The sequence below is a fragment of the Budorcas taxicolor genome, chromosome 3, assembly GCF_023091745.1.
Source record: "Budorcas taxicolor isolate Tak-1 chromosome 3, Takin1.1, whole genome shotgun sequence".
NCBI lineage: Eukaryota > Metazoa > Chordata > Mammalia > Artiodactyla > Bovidae > Budorcas > Budorcas taxicolor.
Window position 1 is genome coordinate 65,799,998 of NC_068912.1, and position 26,195 is coordinate 65,826,192.

General features: G+C 37.4%; 1 protein-coding gene across 1 annotated transcript; it reads right to left on the reverse strand.

Annotated features, from left to right (window-relative positions):
• Positions 1-5,558: 5,558 nt before the first annotated feature.
• IFI44L (interferon induced protein 44 like) lies at positions 5,559-17,267 on the reverse strand. Its single transcript, XM_052637970.1, has 7 exons — positions 16,784-17,267; positions 16,237-16,285; positions 15,319-15,514; positions 12,099-12,251; positions 10,884-11,055; positions 6,014-6,114; positions 5,559-5,729 (listed from the first exon to the last, which is right to left on the reverse strand). Exons 1-7 carry the CDS (start codon positions 17,265-17,267, stop codon positions 5,559-5,561), a joined length of 1,326 nt encoding a protein of 441 aa, XP_052493930.1.
• Between the last annotated feature and the right edge of the window lie 8,928 nt (positions 17,268-26,195).

Sequence of the window (26,195 nt, forward strand, 5' to 3'; positions counted from 1 at the left end):
CTCTGATGTTCTCAGGCTTTGGACTTAAGCCTCCTGCTTCTGGTTTTCAGTTTTATTTTTACAGTAGCCTCTAGATTTCTCCATCTATACATCACCGATGATAAAACATCTAGGTTAAAGATGAAAAGTTTCTCCACATTGAGGGACACCCAGAGAGGTTCACTGAGTTACATGGAGAAGAGAAGAGGGAGGGGGTAATTAGAGGTGACTGGAATGAGATGCAGTGAGATCAAAAGAGGAGAGAGCAAGCTAGCCAGTAGTCACTTCCTTATGTGCGCTCCATAGTCTGGACCGCTCAGAGGAATTTACAGAGTTATACGGGGAAGAGGAGAGGGAGGAAGCAGACAGAGGTGGCCAGGAGGATAAGAGAGAGGAATGAAAAGGAGAGAGACAGATCCTGCCAGTAACCAGTTCCTTAGGTGTTCTCCACCGTCTGGAACACACAGAGATTCACAGAGTTGGATAGAGAGGAGATGGGGGAGGAAAGAGACAGAGGCCACCTGGTGGAGAAAAAGGAGAGTCCAAAGGAGGAGAGAGTGGTCAAGCCAGTAATCTCGCTCTCAGGTAAACTTGGGTAGTGAAGTTTGGGTTTTTAAATGTACAAAATTGACAACAAAAACCGAAAAGCAAAGATTAAAAATCTAGAGTAGAGGTTGGATTTTCAAAAATACAATATTAAAGAAAAGAAGCAGAAGGAAAAAAAAAGAAAAAAAAAAGCCACAAGAATTATTAAAAAACTCCAACCACAACCACATAAAGACTATATATGGTGTTTGTCTTAAAAAAATAGAGTCTTTTTTTTTTGAAAAGTAATAGTAGGTTATAGAAATAAAAATTAGAGGAGAAATAGAAGACTTGACAATTTAAAAAAAAAAGTTAGAAAAAAAAGGCAGGGAAAAAAAGGGTGGGGGGAGGAATGATTGTAAAAATAGTAAAGATATATCTGGCCCTTCTCTGATGTTGTGGGCAGTGTGGGGTCACTTCCAAGGCGGTTCCCTCTGTTTAACTTCTTCTGTTTGCTGGTTTTTTAGGCTCACTAGTTCAGTCACGCTGTGGGGAGGGGGGGATGCTGCAAACAAATAGCACTGTTGTGTGCACACAGTGTCTCAGCCCCGCTGGACCTGTCCCTTCTAGCGGCGCACAAACCGCCCCGGTTCTACGATGCTCAGCGGGGAACCGTCTGAGGCCGGCCCTAGACTGCGTGCACCTCCCCGGTCTAAGCAGCTCAGGTTCGGCGCTCAGGTAGCCCTCAGAGGCTCAGATTCAGTTGGGACTGCATTTTGTGCCCTTCCCAGGTCTGAGTAGCTCAGGAGTTTGGCAAGTGCGGTCTCTGTGACTTGCCGCCTTTTCTGTCTCTGCTGCTCAGTTTTCTGGGTGTACCGCTGGTGCCCCTTGTGAGGCAGATGGTGACTGTCCAGGACCCCCAGAAATCTTAGCAAAGAAGCCTGCTTGCAGTTTGGTAGGTAGAGTCTCTCCGGGGCTGCAATTGCCCCTTTCCAGCCCTTACGGCTCTGGTTACCTGTCCCCTGCTGGGGATGGTCTGCAGCTGGCTATTTCCATTCCATCCTTTGTTCTGTGCACGGTCCTAGCGGTGTCTTATGTTCGAGCTTTTCGCGTGGTAACTATCCCACAGTCTGGTTTGCTAGCCCAAGTTAGATCATTCTGGTTACACGTGGGGCATTCCTGCCCGAGTCTTACAAATCTCTGCAACCCGCGCCTCCCGTGCTTCCCTGCCCTGCCCCCACTTGCTTGTGGCGGATGCAGGCGTCTGTGCTGCCTTTCCGCTGGGGGAGTTACTGTTGGGCTTGTAATCTGCTGGTTTTAATTATTTATTTATTTTTCCTTCCTGTTATGTTGCCCTCTGTGTTTCCAAGGCTCGCCACAGACTCGGCAGGGAGAGTGTTTCCTGGTGTTTGGAAACCTCTCTTCTTAAAATTCCTTTCCTGGGACAGGCTTCCCTTCCCGGGACGGAGCTCCCTCCCCACCTCCTTTGTCTCTCTTTTCGTCTTTTATATTTTTTCCTACCTGTTTTTGAAGACAATGGTCTGCTTTTCTGGTTGCCTGATGTCCTCTGCCAGCATTCAGAAGTTGTTTTGTGGAGTTTGCTCAGCATTGAAATGTTCTTTTGAGGAATTTGTGAGGGAGAAAGTGGTCTTCCCATCCTATTCCTCCGCCATCTTAGGACCGCCCTAATATTAGCTTTCTAAAGAAGACACAGGCTTGCACATCACCCACCATAACTACTCCTCTTATTAAGGTGGATGCTGGATGAATTTGCACAATGCTACAAATTTCTGTCAGAAATAATTACTTTTGTTTTTACTTTTTTTCAAATTTCATTAAGATATATCTGATATAAACCATTATGTAAGTTTAAGATGTTCAACGTGATGATTTAATAAACATATTATGAAATGATTACCATAATATGGTTAATTAACATATCCATCATCTCATCTCAAGTCATTACCCTCTTTGTATGTGTGGTGAAAATATTTAATAACTACTCTCTAAGCAACAACTGAAAATTTGTATCCTTTAACCAACATCTCATTTCCTCCCGCTCAGCCCTTGGCCACCACCATTTTATTAAAATTTAAGTAATGTTATGCAGTATTTGTCTCCCCTATATGACTAATTTCTTTTAGCATAATACTCTGGCCCATCTATTTTGTCTAAAATGGCAGAATTTTCTTCTTTTATGGTTGAATAATATTTCATATCTTTATCCATCCATTGATGGACATGTAGATTAAGAAACATGTGGTGGTATGTTTTAATGCCACAACCCAATCCACTCATCCACCTACCCCACCTACCACACAAAGGTTTTAGCATTGATACTTAAACTGTCTCACCAACATCCCTCTCACTTTAAGATAATATTCTACCTTACATTTCCCCTTGTTTTATCTACTGTGCCCCTTAGCACTATTTTGCTAAATATTTTAGCAATTTTGGCTGGACTATACAACTAGATGAATTGCAAATTATGTAAAGTTTAAAAAATCCTGAATGGCTTCTAAAATGCAGCAAAATGTTGAGTCCTACTATCTCTCAGGATGGTAGAGAAAGATCAGCAAAATCTACAATTTCAGGGAAAGTCTTCTCTCAGGTAAAAGAGAAGTTTACCCCTTTTGAGGCTTCCTGCCATCTCCAATCTTTTCCAGCCTAAACTCCAAATAAACATTTAGCTCCATTGGAGGTCTAAATGCTCCCAAAGTAGTATAAAATCAGAGGATTCAGAATTGTGACATCAGTTATCTAACACTGCCCTTTATAGAAAAAAAGAAAAAAATCTCAATATTTACATTCTCAAACAATATTGGCTCACCTAGACAGTCCCTCATTGCTTAAGTCTGTTCATCATTCCATTACGTCCCATCTTTTTCAGCATCTCCTTCTCTCTCATAACAGTATTCCATGCTATCCTTTCAAATAAAGTTCCACTTTCAATCTAATTTTACATCTAGAAAAACTTTCCTCTGCCCAGATTTTTGCTGACTCCACTCTGGAGAAGGATGAAGTATGGTCCTGCTGCTGCTGCTGCTGCTAAGTCACTTCAGTCATGTCCGACTCTGTGGGACCCCATAGACGGCAGCCCACCAGGCTCCCCCGTCCCTGGGATGCTCCAGGCAAGAACACTGGAGTGGGTTGCCATTTCCTTCTCCAATGCGTGAAAGTGAAGTCGCTCAGTCGTGTCCAACTCTTAGCGACCCCATGGACTGCAGCCTACCAGGCTCCTCTGTCCGTGGGATTTTCCAGGCAAGAGTACTGGAGTGGGGTGCCATTGCCTTCTCCGGAAGTATGGCCCTACAGTTGGTGAAATCAATGGTGGGTCTTGAGTTACCTTCAGTCTTTTCCAACCAACAATAGCTATGGCTTTTTTTTTCTCCCTAGAATACATGGAGGCAAACATACCTTACTTTCCAGACCTGTTGTGCCTTACATCCATATTATAACTATCCTGTTTGCCACTCTTAATTTTGTTCCCAGCATCTACTTGGGCTCTACTCCTCAATACTTATGACCATTCTAGTCCCAAATATTTTCTAAAGAACTTATCCATCGTTTCCATTGAATTATGGCTTCTGGACATTCATTAGAATATGGCTTCACCTGTAGCTTTGCTTTAGGAAATATTCCTTTTCCCGTAATTATCCCGAAGGAATTCTTGCCCTTGTAATACCCAGAACTTCCCCAAAAAGATAATAATTCTAAGCTGGATTGTATTAATATAAAGAACTATTGATCCAAAGCATATTCATTTGAAAAAGACAGAAATTTGAAAGGAGTTAAGTAAAAAGAGAGAAAACTTGATTCTTCATCTTTCTTTATTAATAGTTCTAACTTCTTCAGCTATCCAGTGAACTTTAGAATCATTTGGGAATACTTGTATAAGAGAACCTTATAATTGACTTGCACTAGTAGACTTCCCTTTTACTTTTCATTTTCATGCATTGGAGAAGGAAATGGCCACCCACTCCAGTGTTCCTGCCTGGAGAATCCCAGGGACGGGGGAGCCTGGTGGGCTGCCATCTATGGGGTCACACAGAGTTGAACACGACTGAAGTGACTTAGCAGCAGCAGCAGCAGCAGTAACCTTATTTGATCACTCTACTTTGGAAATGTGGCTAGGGTGGTTTGGAATTCAATCAATGAAAATCAGGCATGGGTTCATTATAGGAAAAATGTTTGTTTTTTCTCACAGAAATGAAATGTTAATCTCTTGAGAACACTTGTTTCTTTTGATTAACTTAAATTCATATTTTCATCCAGAGCTAAGCGATACATTCTCCTTCCTTTATTTATCTCCAGCATTTCATTCTCTCACAGTCTTCCTTTTCATAAGGAGAAAATTTTAAATACACGTTATCACACCAGGGAGATTGGGAGATATGCTTAATAGCAGGTATGCTTGCACCCTTCCAGGCAGTGTGCGAATTTCTGTGAATACAAAGATAAGCAAAATCCAAACCCTGCTTCTTGAGAAGCTCACGATTTAGAGAAGCAGATATCTATAACCATTTTATACTCAGTGCGGTTATTACTGACACTGAGTTTTAAACTAAGCGTTGAAACAATTAAGACAAGTAAGTAAGGGAGTAACTTTGTTGAGGATATATTCAAAGATGTCATAGAAATTAATTTGTAAATAGTGAAAAAATACAAAAGGTGGTTTGCAATAGAGCATATGTTGGTCTACTACTGCTCAAGGCTGGCCTTTGTACTTGAGGTATGACTGATCTTAGAAGAAACCATCAGTTAAATGTTGTCAGGGACAGAAAGCAAAACACGAGTAGAAGCAGAATCTCAAAGAGGCTGTTGGCAACTCCAGCTCGGGCCAAGTGTCTGAATCAAGTCAATTGATGCAGAGCTGGAACATTCCTGCAGTTGTATCTGGAAACAAAACATAAAAAGGGTGAGAACAAAGCAATATTGTTACATGGCTGTCAGGACTACTGCAGGGAGATGGGTACCAACCATCCAACTGAGAAATAGCTTAGCGTTTTTCCAAAAACTTCATAAGAGGAGCAGGATGGGACCAGATCACCTGTTTACTCAAGAAGCAAATCCTCTAAGAAGTCATCCACAGCTCGGAACATCTGCTTCAGTGCAGAGAGGATCAGAATATCCTTTAAAGGGTCCATCTCCCTCTCTGAAGCATAATTTTCAACCACCAATATTCTAGAAAGAGGAATGCCTAGTATCTTGCTGACATTCTGTATCTGTGGAAAAAAGAATTTAATAAATGTAAGTCTTATATCTAAAATTTGACTGAATTTAAATATAATTTAAGAAAGAAACAGTAAACACAATGGCTTAATATTATTTTCTAAATATAATTATAATTCAGATTATTATTTTAAAGTAAAGTATTAACTTCAATCAACCAGCCAATTGATCCACTTCTTCATTTACCTGTGAATATGTAGTGTGAACACGCACACACACACACACACAAAATATAAAACTATTACAATTCTATCTAGTTGCAAAAAGTATTCTTTACCTGGCTTTGAGAAACCATAGCCTTATTCATCTTTAAGAAGTTGTCTTGAAGAACTTCATTGCAATTATTCACTTTAGTAAGTAATGCTACTTGTGCTACACCTATATCAAGTAGATAAATCAGTTAATTTATATCATAAACAGTAGTGTATTAACAAGGTAATTAAATATGTGTGAAAATAGTACTCTGTAAGGTAAATTTAAGATCAGGAGAATGCAATATTCCCAAGAAATCTCAATATGGGACCTGAAGTTCTTCTAATGGGAGAAATTATTTCTTCCAACATGAGAGACTATTTCTAAATGGAATTAAAATTATACTAAGTTGCAGTCAGCTACTATACCATTCAAACCGTGTGTTTTAAATTGGTCAGGGGGGGAAGTGGTTGCTGGATCTTGAAAACTGAAAAATAACCCCAAGAAAGAGAAACAGCAAGGAGATTTGTGTGAGAGCATTTGTGAACTTGAAGTACACTGATTTCACTGTTCTACTAAGGACCTTGCATTTTCCCTCAAACCATAGAGATAAAAGTAAATAATAACTGGTTGTAACTGAATCAAAGTTCTACTTTACTAATGGCTATTTCCCCAAGAAAGACAGAGGGATATCTCTATAGACCCCAAAGACATAAAAAGCATGAGAAGATACTACAAACAAGTCTACATGTGTAAATTTGACAACCTAGATGAAATAGACTGAAACTATACACTACAAACTACACTACAGCTCATCTAATATGAAATAGATCATTTTAATAGCTCTAAAACTATTTTTAAATTGAACTCATGGTTTTAAAAATCCCTGAAAAAGAAATCTCCAGGGCCAGATGGTTTTATTGGAGAATTCTACCAAATGTTTAAAAAAAAAATTCTATACAATCCCTTCCAGAAAATGAAAGAGGAAAGAGTACTTCCTAACTCATTTTTTAACACCAATATTACCTGAGACCAAACCCTGACAAACACTGCTGTTGATGCTGCTGCTAAGTTACTTCAGTCCTGTCTGACTTTGTGTGACCGCATAGACAGCAGCCCACCAGGCTTCCCCGTCCCTGGGATTCTCCAGGCAAGAACACTGGAGTGGGTTGCCATTTCCTCCTCCAATGAATGAAAGTGAAAAGTGAAAGTGAAGTCGCTCAGTCATGTCCTACTCTAGCGACCCCATGGACTGCAGCCTACCAGGCTCCTCCATCCATGGGATTTTCCAGGAAAAAGTACTGGAGTGGGGTGCCATTGCCTTCACCATGACAAACACTACAGAAATTTAAAAAAAAAAAAAAAAAAACTACAGCCCAGTATCCCTCATAAATATAGATGCCACATTTCTTAATAAAATATTATCAAATAGGATTCAGCAATATATAAAAGGAATTATGCACCATGAACACATGGGTTTTGTGTTATGGAGACAAAGTTGGCTCAAGATTCAAATTCAGTCAATATGATCAATGATATAAACAGACCACAGAGTGAAACAATTCCCATGATCATATCAATCTATAGAGAAAAACCATTTGGCAAAATTCAATACCCGTCATGCTTTAAAAAAAACTCTCAGAGAAGTTGGAATAAAGAACCTGCTCAAGTTAATAAAGAACAGGTGTTAAAAACTATAATGACATTAGTTGACATTAAAGTGATGAAACATTTCATCTCTTATCCTAAGTTCAGAAACAAAACAAGGGTATTTGTTCTCACCACTATTCAACAGAAAGTACCAGCCAGGATGGTAAGATAAACAAAAATAAATAAAACACATACAAGTTAAGAAAGAAGAAATAAAATTGTCCCCATTTGAGATGACATGAAATCCTAAGAATTTAATGATGAAAAAAATCTTCCTAGAACTAATAAACAATCAACATCCCATTAAGACTTTTTTTGTAGAAATATACAAAGTAATGCTAAAATTCCTAGAGAAATGTAAAGGAACTAGAATAGATAAAATAATTTTGACAAATAAGAATAAAGTGGAAGGAATTATTTTACTCACTTTAAGACCTATAGTTTTTATTATTATATAACCACAGTGATGAAAACTGTGTGATGTCAGTAGAGGAATGAACATATTGATCAAGGAAACAGAACAGAGACCCAGAAATAGATGCACAGAAGTAAAGACAATGGATTTTTGATAACGGTACAAAAGCAATACAATTGAGAAATGACAGTTTTTTCAACAAATGGTCCTGGAACAACTGAATATCCACAGGCAAAAACAAAATAAACCTCGACCTACACTTCACATCCTACACAAAAAGTGACTCAAAATTAATTACATATTTAAATGTAAAATGTAAGACTATAAAACTTTTAGAAGAAAACAGAAAAAAATCCAAGACTTAAAGCTTGGTGAAGGATTTTAGACACAAAATGATCCATGATCCTTAAAAGAAAAAATTGACAAATAAGAGTTCACCAAAATTTTTAACATCTTGTTTGTGAAAGGCTCTGCTAAGATATTGAAAAGACAGCTGAGTACTGGGAGAAGATATCTGCAAACCATATATCTGGCAATTGAATCATATCTAGGATTTATGGATCTTTTAAAACTCAACAGTAAAAAAACCAAAGTGTCCAAATAGAGAGCAGGTCAAAGACATGAAGAGATCTTTTACTGAAAAAGACATATACAAGCAAATAAGTACATTAAAAGATGGTCAGTGTAATTCATCATTAAAGTGAAGTCCCTCAGTCGTGTCTGGCTCTTTGCAACCCCATGGACTGTAGCCTGCCAGGCTCCTCCATTCATGGGTTTTTCCAGACAAGAATACTGAAAAGGGTTGCTATGTCCTTCTCCAGGGGATCTTCCTGACCCAGGGATTGAACCCAGGTCTCCTGCACTGTGGACAGACTCTTTACCAGCTGAGCCACCATTAGGGCAAAGCGAACTATCACTATATACCTACTAGAAAAGTTAAATTTTTTTAAAAAAAAAAGCAATAATCGCAAATACTAGCAATGAAAGAGATGGGAATACCAGACCACCTGACCTGCCTCTTGAGAAACCTATATGCAGGTCAGGAAGCAACAGTTAGAACTGGACATGGAACCACAGACTAGTTCCAAATAGGAAAAGGAGTACGTCAAGGCTGTATATTGTCCCCCTGCTTATTTAACTTATATGCAGAGTACATCATGAGAAACGCTGGATTGGAAGAAACACAAGCTGGAATCAAGATTGCCAGGAGAAATTTCAATAACCTCAGATATGCAGATGACACCACCCTTATGGCAGAAAGTGAAGAGGAGCTAAAAAGCCTCTTGATGGAAGTGAAAGTGGAGAGTGAAAAAGTTGGCTTAAAGCTCAACATTCAGAAAACGAAGATCATGGCATCCGGTCCCATCACTTCATGGGAAATAGATGGGGAAACAGTGTCAGACTTTATTTTTTGGGGCTCCAGAATCACTGCAGATGGTGACTGCAGCCATGAAATTAAACGACGCTTTCTCCTTGGAAGAAAAGTTATGACCAACCTAGATAGTATATTGAAAAGCAGAGACATTACTTTGCCGAGTAAGGTCCATCTAGTCAAGGCTATGGTTTTTCCTGTGGTCATGTATGGATGTGAGAGTTGGACTGTGAAGAAGGCTGAGTGCCAAAGAATTGATGCTTTTGAACTGTAGTGTTAGAGAAGACTCTTGAGAGTCCCTTGGACTGCAAGGAGATCCAACCAGTCCATTCTGAAGCAGATCAACCCTGGGATTTCTTTGGAAGAAATGATGCTAAAGCTGAAACTCCAGTACTTTGGCCACCTCATGTGAAGAGTTGACTCATTGGAAAAGACTCTGATGCTGGGAGGGATTGGGGGCAGGAGGAGAAAGGGATGACCGAGGATGAGATGGCTGGATGGCATCACTGACTCGATGGACGTGAGTCTGAGTGAATTCCAGGAGATGGTGATGGACAGGGAGGCCTGGTGTGCTACGATTCATGGGGTCGCAAAGAGTTGGACACGACTGAGCAACCGAACTGAACTGAACTGAACGAGAATCCAGAGAATCTGGATCCCTCATATATTGTAAAAATAGAAACTGTGCAGTAATTCTTAAAAGTGGTTTGGCATTTTCTTTTAAAAATTAAACACTGAGTTAGCATAGGACCCAGCAATCACACTTTTGGGGAATGATCCCAGAAGAAAGAAAACTTACATCCACACAAAAACCCACACACTAATATTCAAAGGAGCTTTATGTGCTATAGCCAAAAACACAGAAGTAATCAAAAAGTCCTTTGATAAAGAACGGTTAAAACAACTATGGAATATCTATACCATGAATTAGTACTCAACAATAAACAGAAATGAACAACTGACGTACATAACAACTTTCATGTAATTCAAAGGATATTAGACTGAGTGAAGAAAGCCAGCCTCAAATCAGACATACTGTTGGGATTCCATTTGTATAACATTCTCAAAACTTATAGAGATGAAGGAGAGATTAATTGCTGCCAATAATTAAGGATGGTGAGGGTTGGGGGGTACTATGACAAAGACTTTCATGGCGATGGAATAGTTCTGTATGTAGTGGTAGTTACTGGAATCTACCCATGTAACAAAATAACAGAGCTATAACATGCATTATGAGTGCTGTATCTCCTGGTTTTAATCTTTCTGGTCTAGTCACTTAATATGGGGAGGTAACTCCTCTATCTAGCCATAGGAAAATCACACATGATGAAAAAATTATAGCCATTCTAATCTTTAAGTATTTCAGTAAAGCCTTTGAATGATCTCTATCTGCTATTGCCACCAACCAAACCAGGACTCTGGAAATTGGAAGAAGGGGACATGGGACCTTGCTGTAACCTTTTTGCAATTTTCTGTGAATTTATCTTTATTTCAAAGTAAAAATGTTTTGAAACTCACCACAGTTTATTACTTCTTTTTGAATTTGTTTGAGCTTCGCCATCATTTTAGGGGAGAGATTGTCCATAGAGTTGATATCAAAGACATAAGCCACACAGTGAATCCTGTCTTTCAGTGATGGAGAGGTGATGAAAGTAGGATGCTTTGGTGTAATTGGTTTTTGGGGACTAAACTGTTATAGAAATATAAGGCAACATTTAAGAGAATTCTTTCATTCATTTAAAAGAATTCTGCTGAATTCTTTCAGATACAATTCGTGTTTCAAGCATGATCACCACTAACTTCCAACACAAAACTTCCCTTCTCCCAGACACTACTGCCCCAGATTAGTTCATAACATTCTTTCATACTTCCTCTCCTCTGTTAGCATGGCATCATTATATTTAAAAAAATACAACCCACTTCATTGTTTCGGCAAAATATACATATATATGATTACAACTTAATTATCCGTAATGGAAATATTTTAGAAAAGTACAAACAATGTTATTTTTAAAAGCTAATTTCAAATCTCAGTCTCTTCAAATCCCAAAGCACAACTGAGGAAAAGGAAATCACTGCTTAGAAATTGAGGCTAATTTTATTGCACCCAATACCTAAAAGAAAGGTGATAATAATGGTTAACTTTCTGAGAACTTAGAGTTTATCTTCTCATTTAATCTTCTTAGCCACCTATGAGATCACCTTTATTATTATCTACATTTCACACATTAAAAAAAAAAAAACCTCACTGAGACCAGCATGTAACTTACTTATGGGTATACACCTAATTGGTGGCAGAGCTACTCTTTGAAATCAGGTATTTAGGCTATATTTAAGGAGTGAAGCCTGCTCACCTTCAGTGTAACATCACATATCAACTAAGAGTAGTTGTTTCAATATTTTGTCTAAGTGATTATAAAAGTGCAAAAGATTATATTACTCTTTTCCTAGTATTTAGAATCATAGCAAAGAGTAATATAAACACAGTTCCTCCTGACCTTTTCCTGGAACCTATATGAGTAAAATCTTGCCTTTTGGTTATATTTCTTAATGCTGTAGAAAATAAAAGAAGTTATCTGCTTTCTTTACATAAATATTTTTTAATTTAAAATACAGTAGTATTGGTTGGTGTTGAAACCACTTTATAAAAATTGGAAATGCATGTGATAAAATATCAACAAAAAGCATTGCTGAAAATGATTTGAAATGTTCTAGACTTTGAAGGATTCTTACCTCATATCTGTCTGGCACACAGCCTTTTAAGATGTGGGGTATGTCATCCACACATAACCCTACTCCCTCTTTCTCATCCAGCCCCATGGAGTCACACAACATAAATGGCAGAGACTGGCCATTTTTTCCATCTTTAATAGAATATATCCTATACTGTAAAACAAAACACAGCAATATAAAAGTTCACTCTTCAACTAGCCTTCAAGATGTAATAAGAAGAAGAAAAACTCATTAATATTTATACTGTGGTCCTCAAACATTTTGGTCTCAAGATCAACTAAGTTTCTTAAAAATTATTGAGGCTTCCAAAGATATTTTCTTCATGTGGGTCTTATCTATTTATGTGCAACATACTAGAAATTAAAACAAAAATTTTTAATATTTCTTAAATTATTTAAAAACATAATATGAACCTGTTACATATTAATCTAACAATTTTAGGAAAAAACTATTTTCAAAAAATTATAGACAAGAGTGGGATTGATTTACTTTTTGCAATTCTCTTTAATGTCTGAATCAATAGAAAACAGCAAGATTCTCATAGTTGCCTCTGCATTCAATCTGTTGTGATATATTGTTTTGATTGAAGTATATGAAAAAATCTGACCTCACACATAACAGGGAGTAGGCAAGGAGGGAGTACTTAATTTAACAGCTTTCAGAGAATTATGGACATTTATCATTAATAATACATCAAAGCTGAACAAGTGATAATTTCTCAAAGGTTACCTGCAATGTGAAATCTGTGATACTTTTAACTATGACATTAAGTTCATTGATTTATTTTAGACTTTGAATATATTTTTTATCCATCCATGATTTTGTAACGTGATGCATTGGTCATTTGAAGGTATTGGTTCACTGGCTTATCTGGATCTTCCAAATATTGGTACATTTCATTGTACAATATTAAAATATCATATTTGTTAATACCATCATTAATCTCATTAGATAAGTCTTTAAGTTATTAAGTTTTCAAGCTCAAAGTAGTGGATACAAACCTTCCTCATGCTGTTTTTCTTAAAAGCTCAAATGTTATCTTTGACAGCAAACACTGTGGGTTGTTATCCTTGAAGTGATACCCTCATTTCATGCATTTTTCCCCAAAATGTCTACCAAATATCCAAGTATAAATAAGCAAGTCTTTCAGTTGCCTTTTCAGTCAACTATGATATTCCATGAGAGAAGTTCAGCTTACAACCACCATATTTTGACATGCATTAGGAGCGTTTTGCATGCAGAATCTGCCTGCAAGTGCAGGAGACCTGGGTTCAATCCCTGGGTTGGGAAGATCCACTGGAGAAGGAAAAGACTACCTATTCCAGTATTCTGGCCTGGAGAATTCCATGGACAGTCCATGGGGTCACAAAGAGTCAGAAACAGCTGAGGAACTTTCACTTTTCACTTTAACAAAGCTTCTTTTCTAGACACACTCCATCAGATCCCAAGACTATTTTTCAGGATGCTGCTGCTAAGTCGCTTCAGTCGTGTCCGACTCTGTGCGACCCCGTGGACTGCAGCCTACCAGGCTCCTCCGTCCATGGGATTTTCCAGGCAAGAGTAAAAATTTCATTTATTGGTCAAATACACTTTCAACATAGACTCAACTATAGAAGATTTGGGAAGAATCACAAAGAAAAGGGCTTCTCAGAGACACCAGATGATACTCAGTTCTTTCAGTCCAAACCAGCAAGTGGAGAATTCCTCTGTAACCTATTGTCGTTTGAGAAGGAGTCAAAGCACCCATTGCTTCATAAAAATGCCTAGAGTAATTCCACTGGAGATTTTGATCTAAGTAAATGGGGTTTATTGGTAACTCAACATGAAAGAAATTAACTCTAATTAGAGTTAGATAATATTCAATACACTGTAAAATTTCAAGATCAATAGGCACATTCATAGTCCCAATAACCATTAACCTGTTTCCTTTACAGCTTCAATTCTTCAGAAAGAAAGGTCTCTGAGCAATAAAGTATTCCGTTTCCTTCACTAATATACTGTCCTGTTTTCCTTTAATGTATATAGTATTTGCATTCTATTTGGAGTTCAGGATCTAATACATCTTCCCTTAAAGCAGCAAGTCTTGGAGTTTTCAACATAAAAAGAAGGCATAGAAATTCTGTCCTGATGAGTACCACTATTGTAGCATGTCTCACACTGAATAGTACTTACTTGATTATTATCTACATTGGTCTCTGAGCTCCCTGAGTAAAGGGTGTAGTTTTATTTGCATAGTCTCTGTTGCAACACAATATTTAGCAAACATAAATATTTCAATCAATGCTTAATGTACTGAATTACTGTTGCAGTATCTTGCTTCTGAGGCTAGGCCCATATATCATAATAAAGCCACTGAGTGGATAGAGAATAGCCAACATCCAGAAATAAGATGTGATTCTTAAAAGTCTTAGAAAATGCTTTCAGTTATTAAATATGACCTAAAATTAAATCAGCTATGACTGTCTTATGCTAAATTTTGCATTGACAACATACAACATATTCTCAATCAGAAGATAACAATATTGGACTTTAGCAATCATAGAAAAACACAGCTTGATTTTGACATTTTCTATTAATTTCCTTTATTCTTTTTGTTTGATTACATAATATTTACAAGCATAGAATGGAAGCTTCTAGATAAATATTGCACTATAAATCGAAGATCTTTAGCATAACAGCTTTAAAAATGGTATTAGTACTTATTTCCTTAAATACATTTATTTACAAATAAGACAGTCTTTATAGGAGCATTGGTAGACTGATTTACCCCATGAAGGTTTTGCTTCTCATGATCATTTTCTATTAAATGATCTCATATAATGCAAAAGTGTTACAATACATAATTTCCATTATTTTATTAGAAAAAAAGAGAAAATAATTTCAATCCAGGCAAAACCATGTGGGACATGAGTAAATATATATCAAATAAAATGGAAAAAGATATCTACAAAGTTTTTAAACATTTATTATTTTTTGCAAATACCAAAAAGCATTCTTCTTAAAACTGCTTATGTCCATAAAAATGGAAAGCTTCTCTATCTAATATAACTCATGGGGGCCATTCTAATTCAGTTTTTATTCCTGTTTTACATTTGATTTAGCATTTAATTGTTCAAAGATTAGAAGGTTAAGCTATTGAGAGAAAATGCCAAAGAAATTAACAGACCTCATAATTGTAACCTATAAAACAAAATCCTCAGGAAATCCTGAAATAACTTACCTGTTCAGTAATGCTGGTGACATCAGATCCCACTATGGCTTGGCGAGTCAAATGGCCTTGGAAAATGGACTTCACTGAATTGAAAAAACTGGACTTTCCAGACCCAACTGGACCCAGCAAGAGAATATGGATTTCTGAAACCAAGTCTGCATAGGGACTGTAGGCTCTGACATCTGCTAGGAGACTATTTCTGTGCCTGGAAAACTGCAGTAGTTAAATACAATAGCCAGACTTCCATAAGGAACAATATAATTCTGCTGAGCTTTTCTTCCTGCTAAAAAGCATGTTTTAATGCTTATTTATTATTTTGATATTAGCATCTTCTTTCATATAACTTGAAAGGGTCTAAGGTTATACATTTTGTGCTTGAAGAAAATGTACTTATCTATATCTGACTAAGTTAAACTAACCAGAAACCAATTAATTTCTAAACTATTAGCCTTAGATCCCATAAGTATAATAAGAAATAACAACAGCACTGAAAATGAATTTTCAGTAACAATGTTACATTAAGGGGAAACAAAAATAAAATATATGCAATGCAGGTTTTTTTCTACAAAGTGGGAAGAGGGTACTTTGTTTTTAAAATTTTCTGAGGTTCTCTGAAAACTTGATTCTCAAAACAAAGATCCAGAGGAATTATCTAAAATAGTCGTCTCAACTCTGGAAAACTTTGAATCTAACAGAACCAAAGCGAAACATGAAGTCAAACTGCCATCAGGTGGATCTTAAAAAGTTTCAGCTGGTAGTGGTTTTGTTTTTGTTGCTGTTCTAAATTGTCTTCAACACATTATGTCAGGAACACTGTAACTGACTTTTATCACTCCAAGTAACATGATTTTTAATCTCACTGTCAGTGCCATTCACACAGTTGCTCTAAATGAAATGAGTAATAGATAGTTCAAGAAACTAACTTACTGTGTGGCTCTTGTTATCCTGTTTATGTAGCCTGCCTCATCCTTAATTCCTAAAGGAAATAAACATGGAATAACAATTTTTAAGCTTGTCTGATTAAATGTGACCAAGTCTAACTTCTAAATAGAGCAGTGAGTCTTTTTGCATAATCCAGCTGAGCTGTTTGGTTAGGAATTAGGGTTGGCAGCATAATGAGATTAAGAGGAGCTAAAAGTATCTTCTTTGTATAAACCACTCTGCAAACTCATACAATTATGCCTAGGAGTCCCAGGGCTAACTCAAAAGGTGTCACGTATCAAATAATGAGACTTCTCTCTTCTCCATTTCTTCATTCATACTTCTCAACTAACTTTGGTCAAAGCTGGCTATATTTTCTGGGTGATAATCCCATAAACTTTATGCCTTCCCTGTTTCATTTTGGAGGTTATTAAAAAATGAGTGGTATGAAATTCACTTGTCTGTCTTCTTTTCTCTTGTTCTTGTAGATTAATTATGAGTTACCAAACACAAAGACTAGAATCAGAATATAGTAGTGTACAAATTAACATACCTTCAACTCGAAAAACTTCACATTCTAAACGTGGGAACATTGGGTTACATTTTACTCTTAACTCTTGCTCTAAAACTCTAGCTATACAAATGCATTTTGTGCTGAAATTTAGAACTAAATATTGTTTGTCATAACTAGAGATATTGAATTCCAGGGTATTATAGGAAATTGTCACTGTTGAATTTAAAACTACAGTTTTCATTTCCATTGTTTCATTCTTTTGAAGTGAAAAAAAGAAGGAATCATTTGGCTCTATAAAACTTTTGGACTTTTCAGAACTATGCCCAAGCATAAAGATACCAAAAATATTGTGGGAATGATAAATCACTGTTACAATGGGTCCTTGACAATGGCACCTATTCTGCATTTCTACAGTGTTTTCTCCATGGACACTAGACTTATAAAGAAGTCTCAGAGAAACATTTCCAAGCAGCTTTTGAAAACTTCTTTCCTCATTCCATGTCAATGTGGTTGTCACTGCCATTGTTCTGTATCTAATAGGAAAAAAAATTTAATAGTTTCAGAGAGTAGTACAGTATTATGATTTCTGCTATACTAGTTTCAGTGAGTTCTTTATTCACTGACCCAATTAAAGCATGTTATTTGGATTTGGAGTGTAAAGAAATATATACACACACATACGTATATACAGGTCAGGAAGCAACAGTTAGAACTGGATATAGAACAACAGACTGGTTCCAAATAGGAAAAGGAGTATGTCAAGGCTGTATATTGTCACCCTGCTTATTTAACTTATATACAGACTCCATCATGAGAAACTCTAGGCTGGAAGAAGCACAAGCTGGAATCAAGATTGCTGGGAGAAGTATCAATAACCTCAGATATGCAGATGACACCTCCGTTATGGCAGAAAGTGAAGAGGAGCTAAAGAGCCTGTTGATGCAAGCAAAAGAGGAGAGTGAAAAAGTTGGCTTAAAGCTCAACATTCAGAAAACGAAGATCATGGCATCCGGTCCCATCGCTTCATGTGAAATAGATAGGGAAACAGTGGAAACAGTGTCAGACTTTATATTGGGGGGCTTCAAAATCACTACAGATGGTGACTGCAGCCATGAAATTAAAAGACGCTTACTCCTTGGAAGGAAAGTTATGACCAACCTAGACAGCATATTGAAAAGCAGAGACATTACTTTGCCAACAAAGGTCTGTCTAGTTAAGGCTATAATTTTTCCAGTAGTCATGTATGGATGTGAGAGTTGGACTGTGAAGAAGGCTGAGCGCGGAAGAATTGATGCTTTTAAACTGTGGTGTTGGAGAAGACTCTTGAGAGTCCCTTGGACTGGAAGGAGATCAAACCAGTTCATTCTAATTGAGATCAGTCCTGGGTGTTCTTTGGAAGGACTGATGCTAAAGCTGAAACTCCAGTACTTTGGCCACCTCATGTGAAGAGTTGACTCATTGGAAAAGATTCTGATGCTGGGAGGGATTGGAGACAGTAGGAGAAAGGGACGACCGAGGATGAGATGGCTGGATGGCATCACTGACTCAATGGACAAGAGTTTGGGTGAACTCTGGGAGTTGGTGATGGACAGGGAGGCCTGGTGTGCAGCAGTTCATGGGGTCGCAAAGAGTTGGACACGACTGAGCCACTGAACTGAACTGAATGTATATACATATACATTTATATTATATATTTTAATATATATAGCATTGATGGGTAGATATGAAAAATATATATAATTTAGAGATTTAAATATCATTAATTTTTTAAGTCAATAGGAAAAACAAACTAGAGACTGGATTTAAAAAGTAGAGAAAAATTAATGAATTAGAGCAGAGATCATCACACTTTTTCTTAGTAACACACAGTAGAAATTTTAGGATTTGGGGGTCATATTGTTTCTACCACAGCTACTCAACTTAGCCAGCATAAGGCAAAAGCAGTCATAAACAAAGCTCATGACAGTGTCCAAATAGAAACTTTTTTACAAAAATAGATGGCTGGAATGGGGGCATATTTTACCAATCCATGAATCTGATGATAGAAATGAGAAATTAATTCAAAAAACAGTGCACAAAGAAAGAAATTGAAACATGAGAGGATTTAATAGGTAGGAAAGTCCATGATGACTAGAACATTAGCCATCCTGCCAATACTTTCAATAAGAAAAATTAAAAACAAGGATAACTGTGATATAAATATATTTGATAGCATTGGAGAGAAAACAAAGCAGTAAAGAATTATATTATTGGCTAAGATTTGGAAAAGAAATGACTGCAGAGAGGTAAGCTTGGCATTGGGGCCTCTGTCAAATTCAGAAGCTGCTAAGAAATTCTCCAAAGCAGGCTTAAACAGTACATGAACTATGAACTTCCAGATAGTCAAGCTGGATTTAGAAAAGGCAGAGGAACCAGAGATCAAATTGCCAACATCTGCTGGATCATCAAAAAAGCAAGAAAGCTCCAGAAAACATCTGCTGCTCCTTTATTGACTATGCCAAAGCCTTTGACTGTGTGGATCACAACAAACTGGAAAATTCTGAAAGAGATGGGAATACCAGACCATCTTACCTGCCTTATGTAAGAAAGCAAAGAAGAACCAAAGAGCCTCTTGAACAAAGTGAAAGAGGAGAGTGAAAAAGTTGGCTTAAAATTCTCCATTCAGAAAACAAAGATCATGGCATCTGATCCCGTCACTTCATGGCAAATAGATGGGGAAACAATGGAAACAGTGAAAGACTTTATTTTTTTGAGCTCCAAAATCACTGTAGATGGTGACTGCAGTCATGAAATTAAAAGATGCTTGCTCCTTGAAAGAAAAGTTATGACCACCCTAGACAGCATATTAAAAAGCAGAGCTATTACTTTGCAACAAATGTCTGTCTAGTCAAAGTTATGGTTTTTCCAGTAGTCTTGTATGGATGTGAGAGGTGGGCTATAAAGAAAGCTGAGCATCGAAGAATTGATGTGTGGTGTTGGAGAAGACTCTTGAGAGTCCCTTGCACTGCAAGGAGTTCAAACCAGTCAATCCTAAAATAAATCAATTCTGAATATTCATTGGAAGGACTGATGCTGAAGCTGAAGCTCCGGTACTTTGGCTACCTGATGAGAAGACCTGACTTATTGGAAAAGATCCTGATTCTGGGAAAGACTGAAGGCAGGAGGAGAAAAGAACGACAGAGGATGAGATAGTTGGACAGCATCACCAACTCGATGTACATGAGTTTGAGCAAGCTCCAGGAGTTGGCGATGGACATGGACTGCAGCCTGGCATGCTGCAGTCCCTGGGGTCACAAAGAGTCGGACACAACTGGGAGACTGAATTGAACTGAACAGGGAAGAACCACCAGTGGACTGAAACAGACTTAATTCCATCTCTGGTCTTCTCAATCTAATCTGTAATAGGATTAAGACAAATGAGAATTGCCAATGTCTCTAGCTATATAGGACAGATGCAAAATAAATTTTGTCTGAGTGAAGAGAAAATTTTCTTAACTTTACATTAGGTCTACATTTTTTTGATATTTGATGTCTCACACTCACCATAAACACCAGATAGCAGACAAAACAACATGATAGAAAACCAAGAGAAAAAAAACAGAAAATAGAAACAAATCCATACTGATAATTGAGTGACCCACAGTGATTTTTAAACAGCTAAGCTTTGTGTGGGCTTCCCTGGTAGCTCATCCATAAAGAATCTGACTGCAATGCAAGAGCTGCAGGAGAGGTGGGTTCGATCCCAGGGCCAGGAAGATCCCCTGGAGGAGGGCGTGGCAGTCCACCCCAGTCTTCTTGCTGGAGAATCCCATGGACAGAGGAGCCTGGCAGGTTATAGTCCATAGGGTAAAAATCAGTCAGACATGCCTGAAGCAACTTAGCATGCAAGCTTGGTGTATTCAAATAAGTAAAAGATAAGATTAAATGGATGACAGAAAATGGAGTGGGTGGAAGTTGAAGGGAATTCTAGACTTTAAAAATAAATATCTGAAATTGAAAAATAAATTTAACTGAAGGTTAAACACACTTGAAAGAAAGAATTAGTTGGAAGAAGCTATATCAAATGAAAAATTGAAACAAAGAGAAGGAAAAAGAACAAAGGACCAAAGAGAGTAGAGAGTATAGTAAAATGAGTGGATATCTATGCAACTAAAGTCTAAGAATGAGAGAAAGAAAGAATATAGCAGATATCAAAGTAGTTATACAAAGGTCAAAAAGCAAGCAAGTCTCAAAACATTTCAAACATAAAATAGATTCCCTAATACATTAGAAAATAAAGTCTGCCCACAATGCAGGAGACCCGGGTTCAATCCCTGGGTCGGGAGGATCCCCTGGAGAAGGAAATAGCAGCCCACTCCAATATTCTTGCCTGGAAAATCCCATGGATTGAGGAGCCTGGCAGGCTACACACTCCATGGGGTCACAAAGAGTCAGACATGACTGAGTGACTTCACTCAGTACTAGGAAGTCCATTGATCAAATAAGAAAACTTAATAAGATCTGGAAAATTGAATAAATGATCATTATTGTCAAAACTTGTGAAATGAAGCTAAAACATGCTGTAAAATGTGTTTAACTAAATATATGTATTAGAAAAGAAGAAAGGCTGAAAATGAATAATATAAAATTCAGCTTCACAAGTCAGGGGAAAATTGCCAATTACACACACACACAAGAAATTAAATAGTAAAAGTAAAAGCCAAACTTAATAAAGCAAAAATAAATCTACAAAGAGAAGATTAACAGAACCAATGTTAGTTTTCAAAAAGTATAAATAATAAAGTCAGTAAAACATTGCTGATATTGATAAACAAAAAATGGTTGGGGGGAGGGACAATGTACCAAAATCAAGAACATAGACAAGAATATCAGTACATATGCTACAAACAATAAAAACATTTTTTAAGCTGAAAAAAAATTTTTAAATAAATTTGAAATGGGTTAATTCTGAGAAAAACTTACCAAAACTGACTTAAAAATAAATAGAAAAAAAAAAAGAATAGTCCCATAGCTATTCTAAAAAACAAAACTCACCATTAAAGACTTCCCACAAATAAATTGCAAAGATAAGTGGGTCCAATAACTAAACCAAACTTTGAGTGATTAACATTAGAATCTTAAAAAAAAATCACTTCAGGAGAATAGAGACCAATACATTACAATGGCATTGCAAGCAGAAACACTGCAAGCTAGTCTCACTCCTAAATACAGGTGTAATATTGTAAGCCAATCATCAAGCAATTAAAAATAAATAAATATTTTTTAAATCTTCAGCAAAATATTAACAAGCCTAAAGAAAAAAAATAAATAAATAAATATTTTTTAAATCTTCAGCAAAATATTAACAAGCCTAAAGAAAAAAAAAAGTGGATTTTTAAAATTTATTCACAAAAGCAGCAAATAATGTACCTGGGAGAAAAATTTTTTTAAGATATAAACAACTTCTGTAGAGATAATTATGAGAAGAATGTTATTAAGGACATGAAAAATGACCCAAATAAATGAAGACCTATCCAATTTTCTTAGATGACAAAAGCCTTCTTAAAAATTATGTCAATTCCTCCAAAATATATCTTTCAGTTCAGCGCAAGGGTGATCAAAAGCCCAAGAACATTCTTTCGATTGAATGTAAGAAGATAATCTGAAAGTTCCCATGATATCTCAAGGAGCAAAGAATAGCCAAGAGAGTTTTAAAGATGAACAAGTCAAGAATTATATAAAATTATAATTAGGAAAATGTGACCGTGGCATTAAGATAGTCAAGAGCCCTGAGACTGACCCACTTTCATAGCTGAGGTGCCCTGGAAAACAAAGCTGAATGCCAAGTTTACATGTGTAGACTTTACTGCTGGGTACAATTTCAAAGAAATAAACATGAGATAAAGCAGAAAGTGAAATTAAGAACAACTTAAACCAAATACAAACTTAACACAACGGATTACTCAGCTTGGAGGGGAGGTAATAGCTCTATAGGAAAAAAAATTTTTAATTAAGTCATATCATCCTCATAATCTCATAACATTCTCAAAAGTAAATTCCAGTTGATATAAAGCATTAAATGTGAAAAAATTTTAGAAGGAAGTACGAGATACTATCATTACAACCTTTGCATTGCGAAGGATTTCTAAAATAAGATACCAATAGTACAAACTATAAAGGAAAGAAAAATAAATTTAACTATATTAAAACAAAATATTTTACAATAAAAGGTACAACAAATGCAACCTTAAAACATCATATATCTTACAAATACTATCCCACCTATGAACATCAAAGAAACCACAAACAACCTAATAGAAAAGTAGTCAAAGTATGTGAACAAGAAATTCACAAGTGGAAATAACTTAAATGGACTATAAACATATAAAAAAAAATGTTCAAGAATTCTAGTGACAAGAAACTGTAAATTAAACAACAATGAGATACCATTTCACATCAAACAAAAGTTCAGTGAAACAGATGACCAGGATATAGAAATTCAAGAATATTTACATTGTCCTGATGGACATGCATCATTTTGGAAACAATGTGCATAGCATCATTGTTTATGGTGATGTTAGAAGATTGGATGTACACATTTTTGCATATTCATAAAAGGAAATACTAAAGAGCATTGAAGTAATTGAATTAGACCTATTTGTCTCAACGTGGATAAATCTCAAAGAATTCATATTGACTGGAAAGAAACAAGTGGAGAATGAGAATCTTAGTATGATACCATAAATAAACTGTTAATTTACAAAGCAATACTGGAGGTTATTTAAATACACACATATTACAGTAAAAGAGCATAAAAACAAGCATGACAATAATTTATGACAAAGTCTGGGTATTTCTCTCTAGGAAGTAAGGGAAGTGAAGAAAATATAAGAGAGATTCATCAATAATTTCAGTGAGATCTGTAATGCCTTGAAGTTTTCAAGGAAAAAAAAAACTATTCTTATTAATAAAGCAAATCATTTAAAAAACCAGAACTGTGTAAGATTACAGTAAAGTTTATGTATTCTCTGTATTCCCTGTATTTGAACTATTCATTAAAAAGCAAAGCCAACAAAAGCAAAAAGCATGATCTTAGTAGCGATTTCACTTGAAACTCTTCTTCAAAGAAAGAAAAACAAGCAAATTTCTTTGCCCACAGCTAGGAAACATTGGATGGCAACAAGTCACTTACCAGCTTTTCAGAATGGGACAACGCTTAATGGAGTGTTAACTGCTCCATCACACTTATGGACTAGCCAGAGTTTGGAGACTGAAGGTTCTGTTGAGATCCCTGGCTTCCTGTTTCTGAGAAAGGAAAGTGAAACTCGAGCAGCAAATGAGCAAGAAACAGCAAGCCAACTGCTGTTAAGTTTCTCTTTCCCTAAAGGAAAAAGAGACAGAGAACAAGAAAAAAGAGAGATCTGCTCAGCACAAGAAAAAGGTGCAAAGATGTTTGGTCCCCTCAGTAGCCCACATCTAAGCATGCATGAAGTGCAATTATTAATAAGAAATTACAATAAAACTAATAGTTTAAAATTTTTTGTTCATTTAACTTATCTATTTAACTGATCTATGGGACTACATACATTTTCCTAGTTTCTTCAATCTTATACAGTAAACTTTACTAGCATCCATATTTCTCAAAGTATGAAAATGAAACTTAATGACATTCAGAGACTTCGCCCAAAGTAATTGAACTGATAGAGTGGTGCAGTCAGCCGGTATTCAAAACCCAGACTCTCTGCACTGGAACAAACAGATTATGATTTGGCTTTTCCTGAATGCACATGTAAGGCAGTGAGCAGCCTCTTTCCCCATTTACAAGTTCATTCATTCAACATGGACTTAGACCCTGCAAAGCAAAATGCAGAGTAAGATAAAACCTCCACCCTCAGAGACCATGCCTTGTACTCAGGGAGGCAGGCAGGTAAACTGAGTTTTGTCAGTGTGCCAAGGGCTACAGGAGGTGTCAGGCGAGTGTATGTTCCTCGGTTTTTGTCTTGTCCCAACAAAGATTTGGAGTGATGGACATTAAAGCCCCCTCGGCCTGTCACAGCTACTGGGGCTCAGCAGATAGTGCCTTTGGGACATGCTGAGGAGTAGCCTCTCCAGAGTCCTTCAATTGTGCCCACTGCCACCCACCTGTTCTCAGGAGGCTCAAGGAAACAAGAAACGAGAGATTGTAGAAGAATTAAGATGTTGTTAGGCATGTCCCTCCAGCCATAGGAGCAAGGACCTCCTACCTTAACCGGAGGTCTTCTGGAATCTGAGACTGAGCCGCGTGAGCTTTCTGCTGAGTTCGTTTTTCACTGTCCTTGTTTCCAGCACGATGGGCCTTCCCCTGCACTGGGTTTCTTCGCGGTCTGCTTCTGCTTCTACCGCGGGAGCCTCGCTGAGTTGGGCTCCTGCTGTGCTTGGCCTCTGCGCGTCGGTTGTTTCAGCCAGGTTAAACCCGAGCCACGGCACCATAGGTGTCACGCTAGTGCATGCTGCTCGGGTCTCTGTCTCGTCACAACAGAGATTGGGAGTGACGGGCTTTAAAGCCCCCTCGGTGTGTCATAGCTCTCGGGTCTTGGACAGGCCGTGTTATAGCTCTCAGGTCTCGAATGGACCATGTTATAGCCCTTAGACAAATCAGTGTTACAGCTCAGTGTTACAGCTCTATTTTATTTAGAAGATAGCAGGAAAATCCATCTTCGAGGCATGAGGGCACATCGGTCCAGAGACGCGAAGAGAAGAGTGCCCCAGCGCATGGGAGAGAGAGAGCGCTAGATTTGGCTCCTCTTTTTATATGTTTTTCTCTCCCTGGGCCTGTCCTATGTAAATTGGGCCAGCCAGGAGTGTTGTTTGTTTTACCTGAGGTCCTCACTCCGGTCCTTGTACCTTCCTTTGTTCTATGTTTGTGGGCTTTTCCCTTCCTGGTCTTTTAGCCACCGCCATTTTGGATCCCTTTTCCCTATTCTACCTACCTAACAGGAGGAATAAGAACAGGATTGTCTGGGGACCAGGATAATGGTGGCCTCACACTACTAGTCTTAAGTGAAGTGAAGAGAAGTCGCTCAGTCATGTCCGACTCTTTGCGACCCCGTGGACTGTAGCCTACCAGGCTCCTCCATCCGTGGGACTCTTCAGGCAAGAATACTGGAGTGGGTAGCCATTTCCTTCTCCAGGGGATCCTCCAGACCCAGGGATTGAACCCTGGTCTCCTGCACTGCAGACAGACGCTTTACCCTCTGAGCCACCAGGAAAGCCCTACTAGTCTTAGGGCACTAGTAAAACGCTTGCTAAAAGATCGAAGTTTAGATTGAGACAGGAATCACAAGGAAGAAGTGAAGCAGGAGAGAGCGCAGTGTTATGAGACCTCCAATTATTTTAGTCTGACTGGAATGGAGTGACATCAGATTGGCAGGCAACAAGGCTGGAGAGATGATCAGGGTTTTAAAGTGTTAGTCACTCAGTAGGATCCAACTCT